The following is a 19,050-nucleotide window of genomic DNA, read 5'->3' on the forward strand; positions in this document are numbered from 1 at the left end:
GTCGCAATGTTGTGGAAGTGGACTCCAAGGGAGCACGACCACGAGGCCGGCTCCTCCTCAGGGCGGCGCTACACGGCCCCGTTCACCTTGACGCCGAGGGCTCTGCTGCCGTGGCTGGACCGCATGTTCTTGGAGGCGGCCATCCTAGTGTCCCGCCCGATGTGCACCTACTGAACGGCTGGCACTTGAACCCAGAAAGGGTTCCTGTACCAGCCATTTCGGCCTCTGGTCGCGCACGGGCAGCAGAAATCCACCGCCAGTACTTTCGGACGACCTCCTCAATGATCCGATTTTCGCCGAGGAGTCCCCCTACTGGGACACATGGTTCGTTGGTGAGCATGACCAGCGCCGCCACTCATGTTTCGCACATGTGCATGGTCCAACGCCACCTCACGCTAGTGCTCCAATGCTCGAGCAGTCATGGCTTCCTATGGTGAAGGAGGAGGAGGCCGAGGACAACGCGCTCAAGCAGTCCCTCGAGGCCTCCATGTTGGATGAGCTCGCGCTCTGGCCTGACCTACCCCTAGCGCTCCACGCATCGGTGATGAATGCCACCGTGCCCGTCCCCACTTTGGAGCTGGAGCCGGAGCCGTGACCACTACTACCACTATTGGGGCAGAGGTGGACACGGAGTTCCACGTTGCCAGCGACGCCAGAGCCAAAGGAGGAGCCCGCAGACGAGAAGCAGGAGGCACCATCTATGACACCGCGCGCACCGGCGGTAGGGCCACCACCACCACCCACACTACATGGCCATGGTCGCCTCCAACCTTTATCGACCTCGTCAACGAAGAGGATGGGCAATAGGCTCCAACGCACCGCGCGCACCGGCGGTAGGGCCACCACCACCACCCACACTACATGGCCATGGTCGCCTCCAACCTTTATCGACCTCGTCGACGAAGAGGATGGGCAGTAGGCTCCAGCGCCACCGCGCGCACCGGCGGTAGGGCCACCACCACCACCCACACTACATGGCCATGGTCGCCTCCAACCTTTATCGACCTCGTTGACGAAGAGGATGGGCAGTAGGCTCCAGAGCCACCGCGCGCGCGTGCTCCGGCGGCCACCCTAGTTAGATCTAGTGTTTATTTAATTTCTAGTTGTGTTTTCTTAATTTAATTCATGTAAATGACTTTATTTGGTGTCCGCCTGGCCAGCTAAACGGACAAAAGGCGGACAAAATTTCTATATGTTTGGGTTTGCCCGTTGGAGTTGCCCTAAAAGAACAAGCAAGCCGGCATGTGTTTGGCTGCGATTGTTCAACATTTGTAGCACACAAAATGTTATCATGTCATATATAAGAGTCAACCTTTGGTGTATCTTGCAAGCTGGAATGGCTAGGAAAAGTGCCCGGATTTCTACAAATCAATAATTTACAATGCATAAGACAATTGATAAGCATATCTAGAGTTGCAATCACCTTCTTTTTGAAATACATGGAGGATGCACAGCCAGTCAAGGGAGATGAGTCTTTTTAAGTTGTTCGGTTGTGTATTCCATAATCCACCACTATATCCTATATAGTTCTTCGTTGCTTAAGCTATTAAGTTCATAGTGCTGATTTTTTTTTCAAAAAAGGGTGTGGATGACATCATCAAATTATTTATTCACATAGCTGATTCATGCCAGAGATGCCCACTTGTAGGATTTGCACGTACATACTTTCCTTCAGAAGAGTTACCCAGAGCATATAGTCTTTTGACTCTCAAAATATATTGCTCACTCTTTTTTATAAGTTCAGACATTTGAATGAACTAGCTGGAGCATGTAACTCAATATGATATGAATGCTAAGATGTCTCGATTATAAGACCCGGCTAATGCATTATTCAACAAAATGTTGTTGCAACCTACAATGATCCCACTTCTATGGCTTCGAGCAGCTTAGGCATGAGAGAAAGTGTTGTAATATATTGCTCGTTCTTGCCCATTAATTTAGACATTTGGATAAGTTGGCTAGTTCCAGTAACTCAATATTGACCACTGACTTTACTGTTATCCACACACTTGAATATGTTGGAACCGCCAGTCCCTCGCCTCGCTCCTCCTCGCTCTCTCATACGCCGTGGCTATGCCCTAGCTCTCCCTCTACCCTAGCTCTCTTTCTGCGTCACCTCGCCGGCGACCAAACTGAAGCAAGGAAGAAGGAGACACGAGGACAAGGAAGACACGGTGGTGTACCAGCGCACGAACGCTTTCAGTTTTTCCCTCGAGCACGTACTCGAGCTGAACCCACAGCTGTTGTAAGGCCCCCCTCGCGTGACTTTATACTTGAGCCAGCGCACCGGGCTCGAACCCACGCCTCCACTCCCTCGATCGCTCGGGCTCCGCTTGCTCCGCTCGTGCCCGCATCGCGCTCTGCAGCGCGCGCCCCACGGCGAGCACCAGCGACCACGCCCTCGATCGTGCCATGCCACCCGGCCTAACAGCTACTCCCAAAACTCACGCACACCCGCACACCCGCACGGACATGCCCATGCACTCAACGCACGCACACACGCACGCACCCGCCACGGACCCGACGCGTCCAGCTCGTCCGGCGCGTGCCCATACACGCGCCCAACATGCTCGATGCACCGCCGTGGCTTATTCCCAACACACGCACCCTAAGCCGCGGCTCAGAGCAACCCGCCGTCCTCGACGTCGCCGTCGACCAGCAGTGCATGTTCCGGCGCCGGCGCTTTCTTCCACTGCGGGCAGTCACGTTTGAAGTGACCCCGCTCGCCGCACTTGTAGCACCGGCCCTTCTTGTTGCCGCCGAAGCCCGCCGCCTCGCTGCGCGCCCCGTCGTCGTCCCGAGCTCCGCCGTGGCGCCGCTCCCGCGCCCTCCATTGTGCCGCCGTACAGCAGCTTGCCGTCAGCTCACTCGCCGCGTGCCTGATCGCGTCGCCGCAGCCACTCGTCAAAAGTCTTCAGCCGCCCCAACGCATCCTCGAACAGCATCGTGCCGACGTTGCAGAATTGCTCGATCCCGGCCACCGGCGCATGCAGGCGGTTCAGCACCGAGTCAAGCAACTTCTTGACGAGCGCCTCATCCTCCAGGGTTAAGCCCAGCGCCACGTAGCGCGCCGCCATGCCACCGAGCCTCCCAGCGAACGCGTCCAGAGATTCGGACTCCGCCATGCGCAGGAGCTCAAATTCTCCCCGGAGCCTGCCGAGCCACACCGCGCGCACACGATCCGCGCCCACAAACCTGGCCTTCAAGCTCGCCCATATCTCCGCCGTCGTCCTCTTCGCAGCCACCTGCAACAGAAGGTCGTCGGCGCCCGGAGCAGATAGGCCCTCGCCGGCTTGTCTTTCTTGGCGATAACCGCCGACGCCGCGTCCTCCGGCGGCACCACTTCCTCCCACACCCCTGCGGCATCAAGGTCCGCCTCCACCTTGATGGCCCAGGTGGTGTAGTTGTCGCCCGTGAGCACGAGCGCTGGGTGCGACACTGCACCGCCCGATCCGCCGGCGTACGGCACGATGGACATCGCCGGCGAGCTCCCACCTCCACGTGGCTCTGATGCCAATTGTTGGAACCGCCAGTCCCTTGCCTTGCTCCTCCTCGCTCTCTCAGACGCCGTGGCTATGCCCTAGCTCTCCCTCTACCCTAGCTCTCTTTCTGCGTCACCTCGCCGGCGACCAAACTGAAGCAAGGAAGAAGGAGACACGAGGAGAAGGAAGACACGGTGGTGTACCAGCGCACGAACGCTTTCAGTTTTTCCCTCGAGCACGTACTCGAGCTGAACCCACAGCTGTTACAAGGCCCCCCTCGCGTGACTTTATACTTGAGCCAGCGCAGCGGGCTCGAACCCACGCCTCCACTCCCTCCCGATCGCTCGCGCTCCGCTTGCTCCGCTCGTGCCCGCGTCGCGCTCTGCAGCGCGCGCCCCACGGCGAGCACCAGCGACCACGCCCTCGATCGTGCCATGCGACCCGGCCTAACAGCTACTCCCTAAACTCACGCACACCCGCACACCAACACGGACATGCCCATGCACTCAACGCACGCACACACGCACGCACCCGCCGCGGACCCGACGCGTCCAGCTCGTCCGGCGCGTGCCCAAACACGCACCCAACATGCTCGATGCACCGCCGTGGCTTATTCCCAACACACGCGCCCTAAGCCGCGGCTCAGAGCAGAGCGCCGTCCTCGACGTCGCCGTCGACCAGCAGTGCATGTTCCGGCGCCAGCGCCTTCTTCCACTGCGGGCAGTCACGTTTGAAGTGACCCCGCTCGCCGCACTTGTAGCACCGGCCCTTCTTGTTGCCGCCAAAGCCCGCCGCCTCGCTGCGCGCCCCGTCGTCGTCCCGAGCTCCGTCGTGGCGCCGCTCCCGCGCCCTCCATTGTGCCGCCGTACAGCAGCTTGCCGTCAGGTCACTCGCCACGTGCCTGATCGCGTCGCCGCAGCCACTCGTCAAAAGTCTTCAGCCGCCCAACGCATCCTCGAACAACATCGTGCCGACGTTGCAGAATTGCTCGATCCCGGCCACCGCCGCGTACAGGCGGTTCAGCACCGAGTCAAAGCAACTTCTTGACGAGCGCCTCATCCTCCAGGGTTAAGCCCAGCGCCACGTAGCGCGCCGCCATGCCACCGAGCCTCCCAGCGAACGCGTCCAGAGATTCGGACTCCGCCATGCGCAGGAGCTCAAATTCTCCCCGGAGCCTGCCGAGCCACACCGCGCGCACACGATCCGCGCCCACAAACCTGGCCTTCAAGCTCGCCCATATCTCCGCCGTCGTCCTCTTCGCAGCCACCTGCAACAGAAGGTCGTCGGCGCCCGGAGCAGATAGGCCCTCGCCGGCTTGTCTTTCTTGGCGATAACCGCCGACGCCGCGTCCTCCGGCGGCACCACTTCCTCCCACACCCCTGCGGCATCAAGGTCCGCCTCCACCTTGATGGCCCAGGTGGTGTAGTTGTCGCCCGTGAGCACGAGCGCTGGGTGCGACACTGCACCGCCCGATCCGCCGGCGTACGGCACGATGGACATCGCCGGCGAGCTCCCACCTCCACGTGGCTCTGATGCCAATTGTTGGAACCGCCAGTCCCTTGCCTTGCTCCTCCTCGCTCTCTCAGACGCCGTGGCTATGCCCTAGCTCTCCCTCTACCCTAGCTCTCTTTCTGCGTCACCTCGCCGGCGACCAAACTGAAGCAAGGAAGAAGGAGACACGAGGAGAAGGAAGACACGGTGGTGTACCAGCGCACGAACGCTTTCAGTTTTTCCCTCGAGCACGTACTCGAGCTGAACCCACAGCTGTTACAAGGCCCCCCTCGCGTGACTTTATACTTGAGCCAGCGCAGCGGGCTCGAACCCACGCCTCCACTCCCTCCCGATCGCTCGCGCTCCTCTTGCTCCGCTCGTGCCCGCGTCGCGCTCTGCAGCCCGCGCCCCACGGCGAGCACCAGCGACCACGCCCTCGATCGTGCCATGCGACCCGGCCTAACAGCTACTCCCTAAACTCACGCACACCCGCACACCAACACGGACATGCCCATGCACTCAACGCACGCACACACGCACGCACCCGCCGCGGACCCGACGCGTCCAGCTCGTCCGGCGCGTGCCCAAACACGCACCCAACATGCTCGATGCACCGCCGTGGCTTATTCCCAACACACGCGCCCTAAGCCGCGGCTCAGAGCAGAGCGCCGTCCTCGACGTCGCCGTCGACCAGCAGTGCATGTTCCGGCGCCAGCGCCTTCTTCCACTGCGGGCAGTCACGTTTGAAGTGACCCCGCTCGCCGCACTTGTAGCACCGGCCCTTCTTGTTGCCGCCAAAGCCCGCCGCCTCGCTGCGCGCCCCGTCGTCGTCCCGAGCTCCGTCGTGGCGCCGCTCCCGCGCCCTCCATTGTGCCGCCGTACAGCAGCTTGCCGTCAGGTCACTCGCCACGTGCCTGATCGCGTCGCCGCAGCCACTTGTCAAAAGTCTTCAGCCGCCCAACGCATCCTCGAACAACATTGTGCCGACGTTGCAGAATTGCTCGATCCCGGCCACCGCCGCGTACAGGCGGTTCAGCACCGAGTCAAAGCAACTTCTTGACGAGCGCCTCATCCTCCAGGGTTAAGCCCAACGCCGCGTAGTGCGCCACCATGCCACCGAGCCTCCCAGCGAACGCGTCCAGAGACTCGGAGTCCGCCATGCGCAGGAGCTCAAATTCTCCCCGGAGCCTGCCGAGCCACACCGCGCGCACACGATCCGCGCCCACAAACCTGGCCTTCAAGCTCGCCCATATCTCCGCTGCCGTCCTCTTCGCAGCCACCTGCAACAGAAGGTCGTCGGCGCCCGGAGCAGATAGGCCCTCGCCGGCTTGTCTTTCTTGACGATCACCGCTGACGCCGCGTCCTCCAGCGGCACCACCGCCTCCCACAGCCATACGGCATCAAGGTCCGCCTCCACCTTGATGGCCCAGGTGGTGTAGTTGTCGCCCATGAGCACGGGCGCTGGGTGCGACACCGCACCGCCCGATCCACCGGCGTACGGCATGATGGACATCGCCGGCGAGCTCCCACCTTCACGTGGCTCTGATGCCAATTGTTGAAACCGCCAGTCCCTTGCCTCGCTCCTCCTCGCTCTCTCAGACGCCGTGGCTATGCCCTAGCTCTCCCTCTACCCTAGCTCTCTTTCTGCGTCACCTCGCCGGCGACCAAACTGAAGCAAGGAAGAAGGAGACACGAGGAGAAGGAAGACACGGTGGTGTACCATCGCACGAACGCTTTCAGTTTTTCCCTCGAGCACGTACTCGAGCTGAACCAACAGATGTTACAAGGCCCCCCTCGCGTGACTTTATACTTGAGCCAGCGCACCGGGCTCGAACCCACGCCTCCACTCCCTCCCGATCGCTCGCGCTCCGCTTGCTCTGCTCATGCCCGCGTCGCGCTCTGCAGCGCGCGCCCCACGGCGAGCACCAGCGACCACGCCCTCGATCGTGCCATGCGACCCGGCCTAACAGCTACTCCCTAAACTCACGCACACCCGCACACCCGCACGGACATGCCCATGCACTCAACGCACGCACACACGCACGCACCCGCTGCGGACCCGACGCGTCCAGCTCGTCCGACGCGTGCCCATACACGCGCCCAACATGCTCGATGCACCGCCGCGGCTTATTCCCAACACACGCGCCCTAAGCCGCGGCTCAAAGCAGCCCGCCGTCCTCGACATCGCCGTCGACCAGCAGTGCATGTTCCGGCGCCGGCGCCTTCTTCCACTGCGGGCAGTCACGTTTGAAGTGACCCCGCTCGCCGCACTTGTAGCACCGGCCCTTCTTGTTGCCGCCGAAGCCCGCCGCCTCGCTGCGCGCCCCGTCGTCGTCCCGAGCTCTGCCGTGGCGCCGCTCCGGCGCCCTCCCTTGCGCCGCCGTACAGCAGCTCGCCATCAGCTCACTCGCCGCGTGCCTGATCGCGTCGCCGCAGCCACTCGTCAAAAGTCTTCAGCCGCCCCAACGCATCCTCGAACAGCATCGTGCCGACATTGCAGAATTGCTCGATCCCGGCCACTGCCGCGTACAGGCGGTTCGGCACCGAGTCAAGCAACTTCTTGACGAGCGCCGTATCCTCCAGGGTTAAGCCCAGCACCGTGTAGCGCGCCGCCATGCCACCGAGCCTCCCAGCGAACGCGTCCAGAGACTCGGACTCCGCCATGCGCTGGAGCTCAAATTCTCCCCTGTGCGTGCCGAGCCGTACTGCGCGCACACGATGCGCCCACAAACCTGGCCTTCAAGCTCGCCCATATCTCCGCTGCCGTCCTCTTCGCAGCCACCTGCAACAGAAGGTCGTCGGCGCCCGGAGCAGATAGGCCCTCGCCGGCTTGTCTTTCTTGGCGATCACCGCCGACGCCGCGTCCTCCGGCGGCACCACCGCCTCCCACACCCCTGCGGCATCAAGGTCCGCCTCCACCTTGATGGCCCAGGTGGTGTAGTTGTCGCCCGTGAGCACGGGCGCTGGGTGCGACACTGCACCGCCCGATCCGCCGGCGTACGGCACGATGTACATCGCCGGCGAGCTCCCACCTCCACGTGGCTCTGATGCCAATTGTTGGAACCGCCAGTCCCTTGCCTCGCTCCTCCTCGCTCTCTCAGACGCCGTGGCTATGCCCTAGCTCTCCCTCTACCCTAGCTCTCTTTTTGCGTCACCTCGCCGGCGACCAAACTGAAGCAAGGAAGAAGGAGACACGAGGAGAAGGAAGACACTGTGGTGTACCAGCGCACGAACGCTTACAGTTTTTCCCTCGAGCACGTACTCGAGCTGAACCCACAGCTGTTACAAGGCCCCCCTCGCGTGACTTTATACTTGAGCCGGCGCACCGGGCTCGAACCCACGCCTCCACTCCCTCCCGATTGCTCGCGCTCCGCTTGCTCCGCTCGTGCCCGCGTCGCGCTCTGCGGCGCGCGCCCCACGGCGAGCACCAGCGACCACGCCCTCGATCGTGCCATGCGACCCGGCCTAACAGCTACTCCCTAAACTCACGCACACCCGCACACCCGCACGGACATGCCCATGCACTCAACGCACGCACACACGCACGCACCCGCTGCGGACACGACGCGTCCAGCTCGTCCGACGCGTGCCCATACACGCGCCCAACATGCTCGATGCACCGCCGCGGCTTATTCCCAACACACGCGCCCTAAGCCGCGGCTCAGAGCAGCCCGCCGTCCTCGACGTCGCCGTCGACCAGCAGTGCATGTTCCGGCGCCGGCGCCTTCTTCCACTGCGGGCAGTCACGTTTGAAGTGACCCCGCTCGCCGCACTTGTAGCACCGGCCCTTCTTGTTGCCGCCGAAGCCCGCCGCCTCGCTGCGCGCCCCGTCGTCGTCCCGAGCTCCGCCGTGGCGCCGCTCCCGCGCCCTCCATTGTGCCGCCGTACAGCAGCTTGCCGTCAGCTCACTCGTCGTGTGCCTGATCGCGTCGCCGCAGCCACTCGTCAAAAGTCTTCAGCCGCCCCAACGCATCCTCGAACAGCATCGTGTCGACGTTGCAGAATTGCTCGATCCCGGCCACCGCCGCATACAGGCGGTTCAGCACCGAGTCAAGCAACTTCTTGACGAGCGCCGCATCCTCCAGGGTTAAGCCCAGCGCCGCGTAGCACGCCGCCATGCCACTGAGCCTCCCAGCGAACGCGTCCAGAGACTCGGACTCCGCCATGCGCAGGAGCTCAAATTCTCCCCGGAGCGTGCCGAGCCACACCGCGCGCACACGATCCGCGCCCACAAACCTGGCCTTCAAGCTCGCCCATATCTCCGCTGCCGTCCTCTTCGCAGCCACCTGCAACAGAAGGTCGTCGGCGCCCGGAGCAGATAGGCCCTCGCCGGCTTGTCTTTCTTGACGATCACCGCCGACGCCGCGTCCTCCGGCGGCACCACCGCCTCCCACAGCCCTGCGGCATCAAGGTCCGCCTCCACCTTGATGGCCCAGGTGGTGTAGTTGTCGCCTGTGAGCACGGGCGCTGGGTGCGACACCGCACCGCCCGATCCGCCGGCGTACGGCACGATGGACATCGCCGGTGAGCTCCCACCTCCACGTGGCTCTAATGCCAATTGTTGGAACCGCCAGTCCCTTGCCTCGCTCCTCCTCGCTCTCTTAGACGTCGTGGCTATGCCCTAGCTCTCCTTCTACCCTAGCTCTCTTTCTGCGTCACCTCGCCGGCAACCAAACTGAAGCAAGGAAGAAGGAGACACGAGGAGAAGGAAGACACGGTGGTGTACCAGCGCACGAACGCTTTCAGTTTTTCCCTCGAGCACGTACTCGAGCTGAACCCACAGCTGTTACAAGGCCGCCCTCGCGTGACTTTATACTTGAGCCAGTGCACCGGGCTCGAACCCACGCCTCCACTCCCTCCCGATTGCTCGCGCTCCGCTTGCTCTGCTCATGCCCGCGTCGCGCTCTGCAGCGCGCGCCCCACGGCGAGCACCAGCGACCACGCCCTTGATCATGCCATGCGACCCGGCCTAACAGCTACTCCCTAAACTCACGCACACCCGCACACCCGCAGGGACATGCCCATGCACTCAACGCACGCACACACGCACGCACCCGCCGCGGATCCGATGCGTCCAGCTCGTCCGGCACGTGCCCATACACGCGCCTAACGTGCTCGATGCACCGGCGCGGCTTATTCCCAACACACGCGCCCTAAGCCGCGGCTCAAAGCAGCCCGCCGTCCTCGACGTCGCCGTCGACTAGCAGTGCACGTTTCGGCGCCGGCGCCTTCTTCCACTGCGGGCAGTCACGTTTGAAGTGACCCCGCTCGCCGCACTTGTAGCACCGGCCCTTCTTGTTGCCGCCGAAGCCCGCCGCCTCGCTGTGCGCCCCGTCGTCGTCCCGAGCTCCGCCGTGGCGCCGCTCCGGCGCCCTCCATTGCACCGCCGTACAGCAGCTCGCCGTCCGCTCACTCGCCGCGTGCCTGATCGCATCGCTGCAGCCACTCGTCAAAAGTCTTCAGCCGCCCCAACGCATCCTCGAACAGCATCGTGCCGACGTTGCAGAATTGCTCGATCCCGGCCACTGCCGCGTACAGGCGGTTCGGCACCGAGTCAAGCAACTTCTTGACGAGCGCCGCATCCTCCAGGGTTAAGCCCAGCGCCGCATAGCGCGCCGCCATGCCACCGAGCCTCCCAGCGAACGCGTCCAGAGACTCGGACTCCGCCATGCGCAGGAGCTCAAATTCTTCCCGGTGCGTGCCGAGCCGCACAGCGCGCACATGATCTGCGCCCACAAACCTGGCCTTCAAGCTCGCCCATATCTCCGCTGCCGTCCTCTTCGCAGCCACCTGCAACAGAAGGTCATCGGCGCCCGGAGCAGATAGGCCCTCGCCGGCTTATCTTTCTTGGCGATCACCGCCGACGCCGCGTCCTCCGGCGGCACCACCGCCTCCCACACCCCTACGGCATCAAGGTCCGCCTCCACCTTAATGGCTCAGGTGGTGTAGTTGTCGCCCGTGAGCACGGGCGCTGGGTGCGACACTGCACCGCCCGATCCGCCGGCGTACGGCACGATGGACATCGCCGGGGAGCTCCCACCTCCACGTGGCTCTGATGCCAATTGTTGGAACCGCCAGTCCCTTGCCTCGCTCCTCCTCGCTCTCTCAGACGCCGTGGCTATGCCTAGCTCTCCCTCTACCCTAGCTCTCTTTTTGCGTCACCTCGCCGCCGACCAAACTGAAGCAAGGAAGAAGGAGACACGAGGAGAAGGAAGACACTATGGTGTACCAGCGCACGAACGCTTACAGTTTTTCCCTCGAGCACGTACTCGAGCTGAACCCACAGCTGTTACAAGGCCCCCCTCGCGTGACTTTATACTTGAGCCAGCGCACCGGGCTCGAACCCACGCCTCCACTCCCTCCCGATTGCTCGCGCTCCGCTTGCTCCGCTCGTGCCCGCGTCGCGCTCTGCGGCACGCGCCCCACGGCGAGCACCAGCGACCACGCCCTCGATCGTGCCATGCGACCCGGCCTAACAGCTACTCCCTAAACTCACGCACACCCGCACACCCGCACGGACATGCCCATGCACTCAACGCACGCACACACGCACGCACCCGCTGCGGACCCGACGCGTCCAGCTCGTCCGACGCGTGCCCATACACGCGCCCAACATGCTCGATGCACCGCCGCGGCTTATTCCCAACACACGCGCCCTAAGCCGCGGCTCAGAGCAGCCCGCCGTCCTCGACGTCGCCGTCGACCAGCAGGCGCCGGCGCCTTCTTCCACTGCGGGCAGTCACGTTTGAAGTGACCCCGCTCGCCGCACTTGTAGCACCGGCCCTTCTTGTTGCCGCCGAAGCCCGCCGCCTCGCTGCGCGCCCCGTCGTCGTCCCGAGCTCCGCCGTGGCGCCGCTCCCGTGCCCTCCATTGTGCCGCCGTACAGCAGCTTGCCGTCAGCTCACTCATCGTGTGCCTGATCGCGTCGCCGCAGCCACTCGTCAAAAGTCTTTAGCCGCCCCAACGCATCCTCGAACAGCATCGTGTCGACGTTGCAGAATTGCCCGATCCCGGCCACCGCCGCATACAGGCGGTTCAGCACCGAGTCAAGCAACTTCTTGACGAGCGCCGCATCCTCCAGGGTTAAGCCCAGCGCCGCGTAGCACGCCGCCATGCCACTGAGCCTCCCAGCGAACGCGTCCAGAGACTCGGACTCCGCCATGCGCAGGAGCTCAAATTCTCCCCGGAGCGTGCCGAGCCACACCGCGCGCACACGATCCGCGCCCACAAACCTGGCCTTCAAGCTCGCCCATATCTCTGCCGCCGTCCTCTTCGCAGCCACCTGCAATAGAAGGTCGTCGGCGCCCGGAGCAGATAGGCCCTCGCCGGCTTGTCTTTCTTGACGATCACCGCCGACGCCGCGTCCTCCGGCGGCACCACCGCCTCCCACAGCCCTGCGGCATCAAGGTCCGCCTCCACCTTGATGGCCCAGGTGGTGTAGTTGTCGCCTGTGAGCACGGGCGCTGGGTGCGACACCGCACCGCCCGATCCACCGGCGTACGGCACGATGGACATCGCCGGTGAGCTCCCACCTCCACGTGGCTCTGATGCCAATTGTTGGAACCGCCAGTCCCTTGCCTCGCTCCTCCTCGCTCTCTCAGACGCCGTGGCTATGCCCTAGCTCTCCCTCTACCCTAGCTCTCTTTCTGCGTCACCTCGCCGGTGACCAAACTGAAGCAAGGAAGAAGGAGACACGAGGAGAAGGAAGACACGGTGGTGTACCAGCGCACGAACGCTTTCAGTTTTTCCCTCGAGCACGTACTCGAGCTGAACCCACAGCTGTTACAAGGCCGCCCTCGCGTGACTTTATACTTGAGCCAGTGCACCGGGCTCGAACCCACGCCTCCACTCCCTCCCGATCGCTCGCGCTCCGCTTGCTCTGCTCATGCCCGCGTCGCGCTCTGCAGCGCGCGCCCCACGGCGAGCACCAGCGACCACGCCCTTGATCATGCCATGCGACCCGGCCTAACAGCTACTCCCTAAACTCACGCACACCCGCACACCCGCAGGGACATGGCCATGCACTCAACGCACGCACACACGCACGCACCCGCCGCGGACCCGATGCGTCCAGCTCGTCCGGCACGTGCCCATACACGCGCCTAACGTGCTCGATGCACCGCCGCGGCTTATTCCCAACACACGCGCCCTAAGCCGCGGCTCAGAGCAGCCCGCCGTCCTCGACGTCGCCGTCGACCAGCAGTGCACGTTCCGGCGCCGGCGCCTTCTTCCACTGCGGGCAGTCACGTTTGAAGTGACCCCGCTCGCCGCACTTGTAGCACCGGCGCTTCTTGTTGCCGCCGAAGCCCGCCGCCTCGCTGTGCGCCCCGTCGTCGTCCCGAGCTCCGCCGTGGCGCCGCTCCGGCGCCCTCCATTGCACCGCCGTACAGCAGCTCGCCGTCCGCTCACTCGCCGCGTGCCTGATCGCATCGCTGCAGCCACTCGTCAAAAGTCTTCAGCCGCCCCAACGCATCCTCGAACAGCATCGTGCCGACGTTGCAGAATTGCTCGATCCCGGCCACTGCCGCGTACAGGCGGTTCGGCACCGAGTCAAGCAACTTCTTGACGAGCGCCGCATCCTCCAGGGTTAAGCCCAGCGCCGCATAGCGCGCCGCCATGCCACCGAGCCTCCCAGCGAACGCGTCCAGAGACTCGGACTCCGCCATGCGCAGGAGCTCAAATTCTTCCCTGTGCGTGCCGAGCCGCACAGCGCGCACACGATCTGCGCCCACAAACCTGGCCTTCAAGCTCGCCCATATCTCCGCTGCCGTCCTCTTCGCAGCCACCTGCAACAGAAGGTCATCGGCGCCCGGAGCAGATAGGCCCTCGCCGGCTTATCTTTCTTGGCGATCACCGCCGACGCCGCGTCCTCCGGCGGCACCACCGCCTCCCACACCCCTGCGGCATCAAGGTCCGCCTCCACCTTAATGGCCCAGGTGGTGTAGTTGTCGCCCGTGAGCACGAGCGCTGGGTGCGACACTGCACCGCCCGATCCGCCGGCGTACGGCACGATGGACATCGCCGGCGAGCTCCCACCTCCACGTGGCTCTGATGCCAATTGTTGGAACCGCCAGTCCCTTGCCTCGGTCCTCCTCGCTCTCTCAGACGCCGTGGCTATGCCCTAGCTCTCCCTCTATCCTAGCTCTCTTTCTACGTCACCTCGCCGGCGACCAAACTGAAGCAAGGAAGAAGGAGACACGAGGAGAAGGAAGACACGGTGGTGTACCAGCGCACGAACGCTTTCAGTTTTTCCCTCGAGCACGTACTCGAGCTGAACCCACAACTGTTACAAGGCCCCCCTCGCGCGACTTTATACTTGAGCCAGCGCACCGGGCTCGAACCCACTCCTCCACTCCCTCCCGATCGCTCGCGCTCCGCTTGCTCCGCTCGTGCCCGCGTCGCGCTCCGCAGCGCGCGCCCCACGGCGAGCACCAGCGACCGCGCCCTCGATCGTGCCACGCGACCCGGCCTAACAGCTACTCCCTAAATTCACGCACACCCGCACACCCGCACGGACATGCCCATGCACTCAACGCACGCACACACGCAATGGCGGAGACAGGGCCCAGGCCCCTGGGGCCTGGGCCCGGGGCGTGTGAATGTAATCCTTTGTTGAATGTGGTGTTGTTTGCACTGTTTGACACTGTTAAACACTGTAGCAGTGAAGCAGGCCCGGGGCCCGGTACTAGCCTGGATCCGCCCCTGCACACATGCACGCACCCGCCGCGGACCCGGCGCGTCCAGCTCGTCCGGCACGTGCCCATACACGCGCCCAACGTGCTCGATGCACCGCCGCGGCTTATTCCCAACAGAATAACTAGGCAAGAGTAGCCTTAGTTCAATATGATCTTCACAACAGTTGTTTTGGAAAAATATTCTACTCATATGCAAGTCACTACAAATCTGACCACCTAGTCATGGTAAACAAGTAAAAGAAGGAGTAGTTAACAGAAGAAGAAAAAAGGATGAAGGCCCAAGTGAATTAAACCCGTTGGAGGGATAAGTGGGCTATTTCACCCTGGACCATGCACCACCCAGTTTTTCGCCATCCAAGATGACATGTCGGTTGGGGGGAGAGGTAAATGATTTGGAGGATGGCGGCGAATGAGGGGAGCGAGAGTCCGGGACCATGTCCATCAGGAGCTTCATCTCGCAAGCGGTTGGTGTCTCGATCGCGCGCGCCTCTCAATCGATATCTCTACTCCCCGATGCTCTCATCGGGTGATTTGATCATTCGGAAATTGTGCTCATATACAGGAAGCCTAGACCATGGCAGCGTCGAAGAGTTGAATAAGTGCCCAACGCAGGGTCTGGCCGTTGCCCGAACAAGCTCAAAATTTTCCTTCCAAGTTGAAATGTTATCCTACATTTATTTCAAGATATTTGCCTTACATTTATATTTCATTTATCCTTTTTGTCGGCTATGTACACGGTACAACCCGTTTTGACATTTAGACGTATTTTCAGGATAAAACATGTGGCAGCAGTTGTCCCAGTTCATAGTGCTTCCTCTCTGATGCCTAGTGGTCTCGACCTCTTTAGTTAATGTTACCAAAACTACAGAAATGATATCTTTTCTTCGCTCCACAACCCCGTTGGCTTTTGTAACTTATTTCTAAACTCCACGCCCATCAGAATAAGACCATACTTCTTATTGGATTATATTATCGTAAACAGGCGCAAGTTATTGGTATTCGGCTATTGCAGTATTAATGCATAAGGATAATTTGTAGCTCTCCCATCATGTGTAGATATGTTGGTTTAGAGGCGTGCACGCTCTGGCCCCGGAACCGCAGGCAGAAGCAGGTGACCCTGCTGCTGCAGCGATACCACTGTGTCATACAAAGTCTGCCTGAGGGGAGTAAACTCCAAGCCCAGGTCCCTGAGCCTCTGGTTGGAGAACCTGTATGGCCTGGCCATAGGCTTGCCGTCATCTTCACATCTGCCATGCCATGCACGTCATATGATAGAAATACTCGTTACACATCGCTTTCGTAGGGAGGCATGCACGGCCAGAAGTTCATTTGTCTTCGTACTTACTTGGCAGTTATCTGGTACTCGGGGAAGAGGTCACCGAGGAGCTTCACCAAGTCGGCGCGGTGAACGACGGCGCCGATGCAGAGGTAGCGGCCGCGCGCGTCGGGGCGCTCGTAGACGAGAACGTGTGCGCGGGCGACCTCACGGACGTCGACGTAGGCGGCGACGGCGTTGGGATAGGTCTTCTTGGCGCCCGTCACGTAGCGGATGATGTGAGTGATGCCCAGGTTGAGCTTCTGCTGCAGAGCCGGGCCGATCGTCACCGACGGCACCACCACCACTAGCTCCAGCCCCCTCTTGGCCGCCTCCTCCTTCGCGGTGATCTCGGCCATCATCTTCGAGCAGCAGTACAGATTCTGCATGGCACACAATGAGGTTTTAAAGCCTGAGATTCGGTCAGGATCGCAAGAGGGGAGCTGTGATTTTTACGCCTGTTTGCTTGCAGAACTCGTAGTCACTCCAGCATGACTCCTGGAGCACGGCGTCGGAGCTCCGGTTGGGGTCCATGTGCACCGCACCGTAGGAGGAGGTGAACACCACGCGTTGCACGCCCGCGTCCGCCGCCGCGTTGATCACGTTCTTGGTTCCCTCCACGGCAACCACCATGAGGTCCTAAAAGCTCATAATTCAGTAAGGATCACTCCTTATATATCTTCAAGCTTCGGAATGTTTGTGAACAATGGTTGTGTGCATCTTTATGATGCAGATACCGGGCTTTCCCCTTATCGAAAAAGAAGAATGTTTGTGAACTTACCGGGTCCGTATTGGAGATCGGTGAGGCGATATGAAAGACGCCGTGGCATCCGCTGAACACGGCGATGAGGTTGTCGCGGTCCAGGAGGTCGGCGCGGCACAGGGATAGCCTCTCCTTGGCTCCCTCGAGAGCAAGCAAGTGGGCGTTCTTGTGATCAGCTTCACAGTCATAGCAGGCATGTATCAATCACCTCGTTTTACTACCGGGACCGTATAGTCGCTAGTCGGTACATACTCCCACAGTTTCATAATTATTGTTGTTAAGTAAAACCACACAATAATTATGGAACGGGGCGAGTAGTTGCTAAGCAAACTCCAAAGAACAAGGACTGAATTGAAGTTGTATATTTCAAGAATCGACCTAGACATATTCTGAATTCTTTTCACGTTTTTTCTACTCTAATTGATGCTGCTTAAAAATATTCTAAATTTTTTTCAAAAAAAATCTACTCTAATTGATTATTTTGATTGATACTGCTAGGTTTCAAATGGCAAAAAGGGTAAATGTATTTTAACACTTGAGTGGATGTCCCCCTGATATTCAAAATTTATACATATACTATTTTTCATGTTAAAAAGTTGTCACTCTTTTGATAGTTACACCGATATATAGTTATATATCATATCATCACTAGCTAATACCATGTAGCCTTGTAAAACTTGATCCCAAACATGAATAATTGCAACTTGATTAGTGCATATGTTTTTTGGAACTGGTTGACAGAGGGGTCGATAGACTACTTAAAGCTCAAAATCGGATGGGAGCAAGTGCTTTATGTTTGGCTATTTCAAAATATTGTAATTATATATTTTTTTAATAACAAAAAAGAGTTTCCATTTTTTTACAGGTTATCCACTTGGCTGTGTAATGAATCCGTTCGTAGTCCTCACCCTCACCAAAGTGTTTTTTTTTAAACAAGACCATAGCGTATATGGAGATGCTGGAATTGCTGATTTTTTGGTGCAACCATTTGGGCATGGTAGCATGTATTATGTACTCCATGTTCAACAAAGTCACAAGCTCTGAGGAGGGTCCTATAATTGTACTAGTAGCTAGTGTTGCATTAGTGTAACATGTAATCTGGTTGCGGTTGTCATAACCTAACGTATATGCAGTTTAATTAGCACCTATTCAGAAGATGTGACAAAAGTTGAAGAATTATATAAGCATATATTCAGAAGAAGAAAAAAACACTAACGTATATGCAGTTTAATTAGCACCTAATTTAAGGATGCTAGAGATGTGCAAGCTACTCATTTACTTACCAGGCTCTCTGGCAGTTCCCCTGACACGGTAGCCACGGATGAGGAGCTCCTTCACCACCCATGAACCAATGAAGCCTCCTGCTCCGGTCACACAAACTTGCTGCTGCTGCTGCCTCTCACCATTGCTGTTGGACCTGGTTTCGGAATGGGAAGACATGTCGACTTCTGTGATCGTGGCTGGTTTAGTTACTCGTCAGAATTTCCTAAATGAACATATGTGGGCACAGGAGCAGATCACATGCCATACTGGCATATATAGAACAAGCGGCTTGCCTAATCAGTAGTGGACGAAAAAGACACTTTACATTTCAGTCAAATCAATGTACAGGGACCAAATGCAATATGATATACAGATCCAAATCAGGCAACTATCTTTTTTTTCTTTTTCCGGGGACCAAGGCAACTATGGAAACAAAAGTTTTCATTTAGTAAATGAATTGGCGTGCAACATCTTTTATTGGAATGTTGCTAGAGTCGTGTGGCGCTTACCACTCTTGAGGCGTTACCATTATGCTTGGTAATTGGTTTTGGGGAGGGGTGGGGGTTAGGGGTGTCTTAGCCGTAAGTTGAGTGGTCTTTTTTTTTTAGAAAAGGAGGTTGGCCTTCGGCCTCTGCATCATAAGTAAGCTGAGTGATTTAGCTGTAACTGTTTTGTGTTGGTCAGTTTGACTTTGTAGGTATTGTACCTAGTGTATGTTTGATGGTGGAATCTAGCGCCCAACTATTTTGCAAGCCAAAGACGGTGACCTAGCATTCGTATCAAGACATGCATCTTGAGTGTTTTCACTCCATCAAATACCATGCTTGTTCCCGTGACTTTGCCTATGTACATCCTCGATGTAGAGGTCAAGAGGTTGAACTCTTTTGCAGTTGTATCAGCTTGGCATTTCAAAAAACCAATAAAAGGCTTCTTTTAAAACAATATATAACAAGTGAAATCATTTCTTACACATGATCATAGGTTCCAACACGGCATTCCATAACAGGACATATATTTGCCCTCCCTCCCTCCCTCTCTCTC

General features: G+C 59.4%; 1 protein-coding gene across 1 annotated transcript; it reads right to left on the minus strand.

Moving 5' to 3' along the window:
• Window positions 1-15,734: 15,734 nt before the first annotated feature.
• Window positions 15,735-18,186, minus strand: LOC119326265 (cinnamoyl-CoA reductase 1-like). Its single transcript, XM_037599950.1, has 5 exons — window positions 18,030-18,186; window positions 16,765-16,922; window positions 16,440-16,622; window positions 16,014-16,366; window positions 15,735-15,915 (listed from the first exon to the last, which is right to left on the minus strand). The coding sequence occupies exons 1-5, from the start codon at window positions 18,184-18,186 to the stop codon at window positions 15,735-15,737; spliced, it is 1,032 nt and encodes a 343-aa protein (XP_037455847.1).
• Window positions 18,187-19,050: the final 864 nt, after the last annotated feature.

This window comes from Triticum dicoccoides, chromosome 6B, assembly GCF_002162155.2.
Source record: "Triticum dicoccoides isolate Atlit2015 ecotype Zavitan chromosome 6B, WEW_v2.0, whole genome shotgun sequence".
NCBI classification, from domain to species: domain Eukaryota; kingdom Viridiplantae; phylum Streptophyta; class Magnoliopsida; order Poales; family Poaceae; genus Triticum; species Triticum dicoccoides.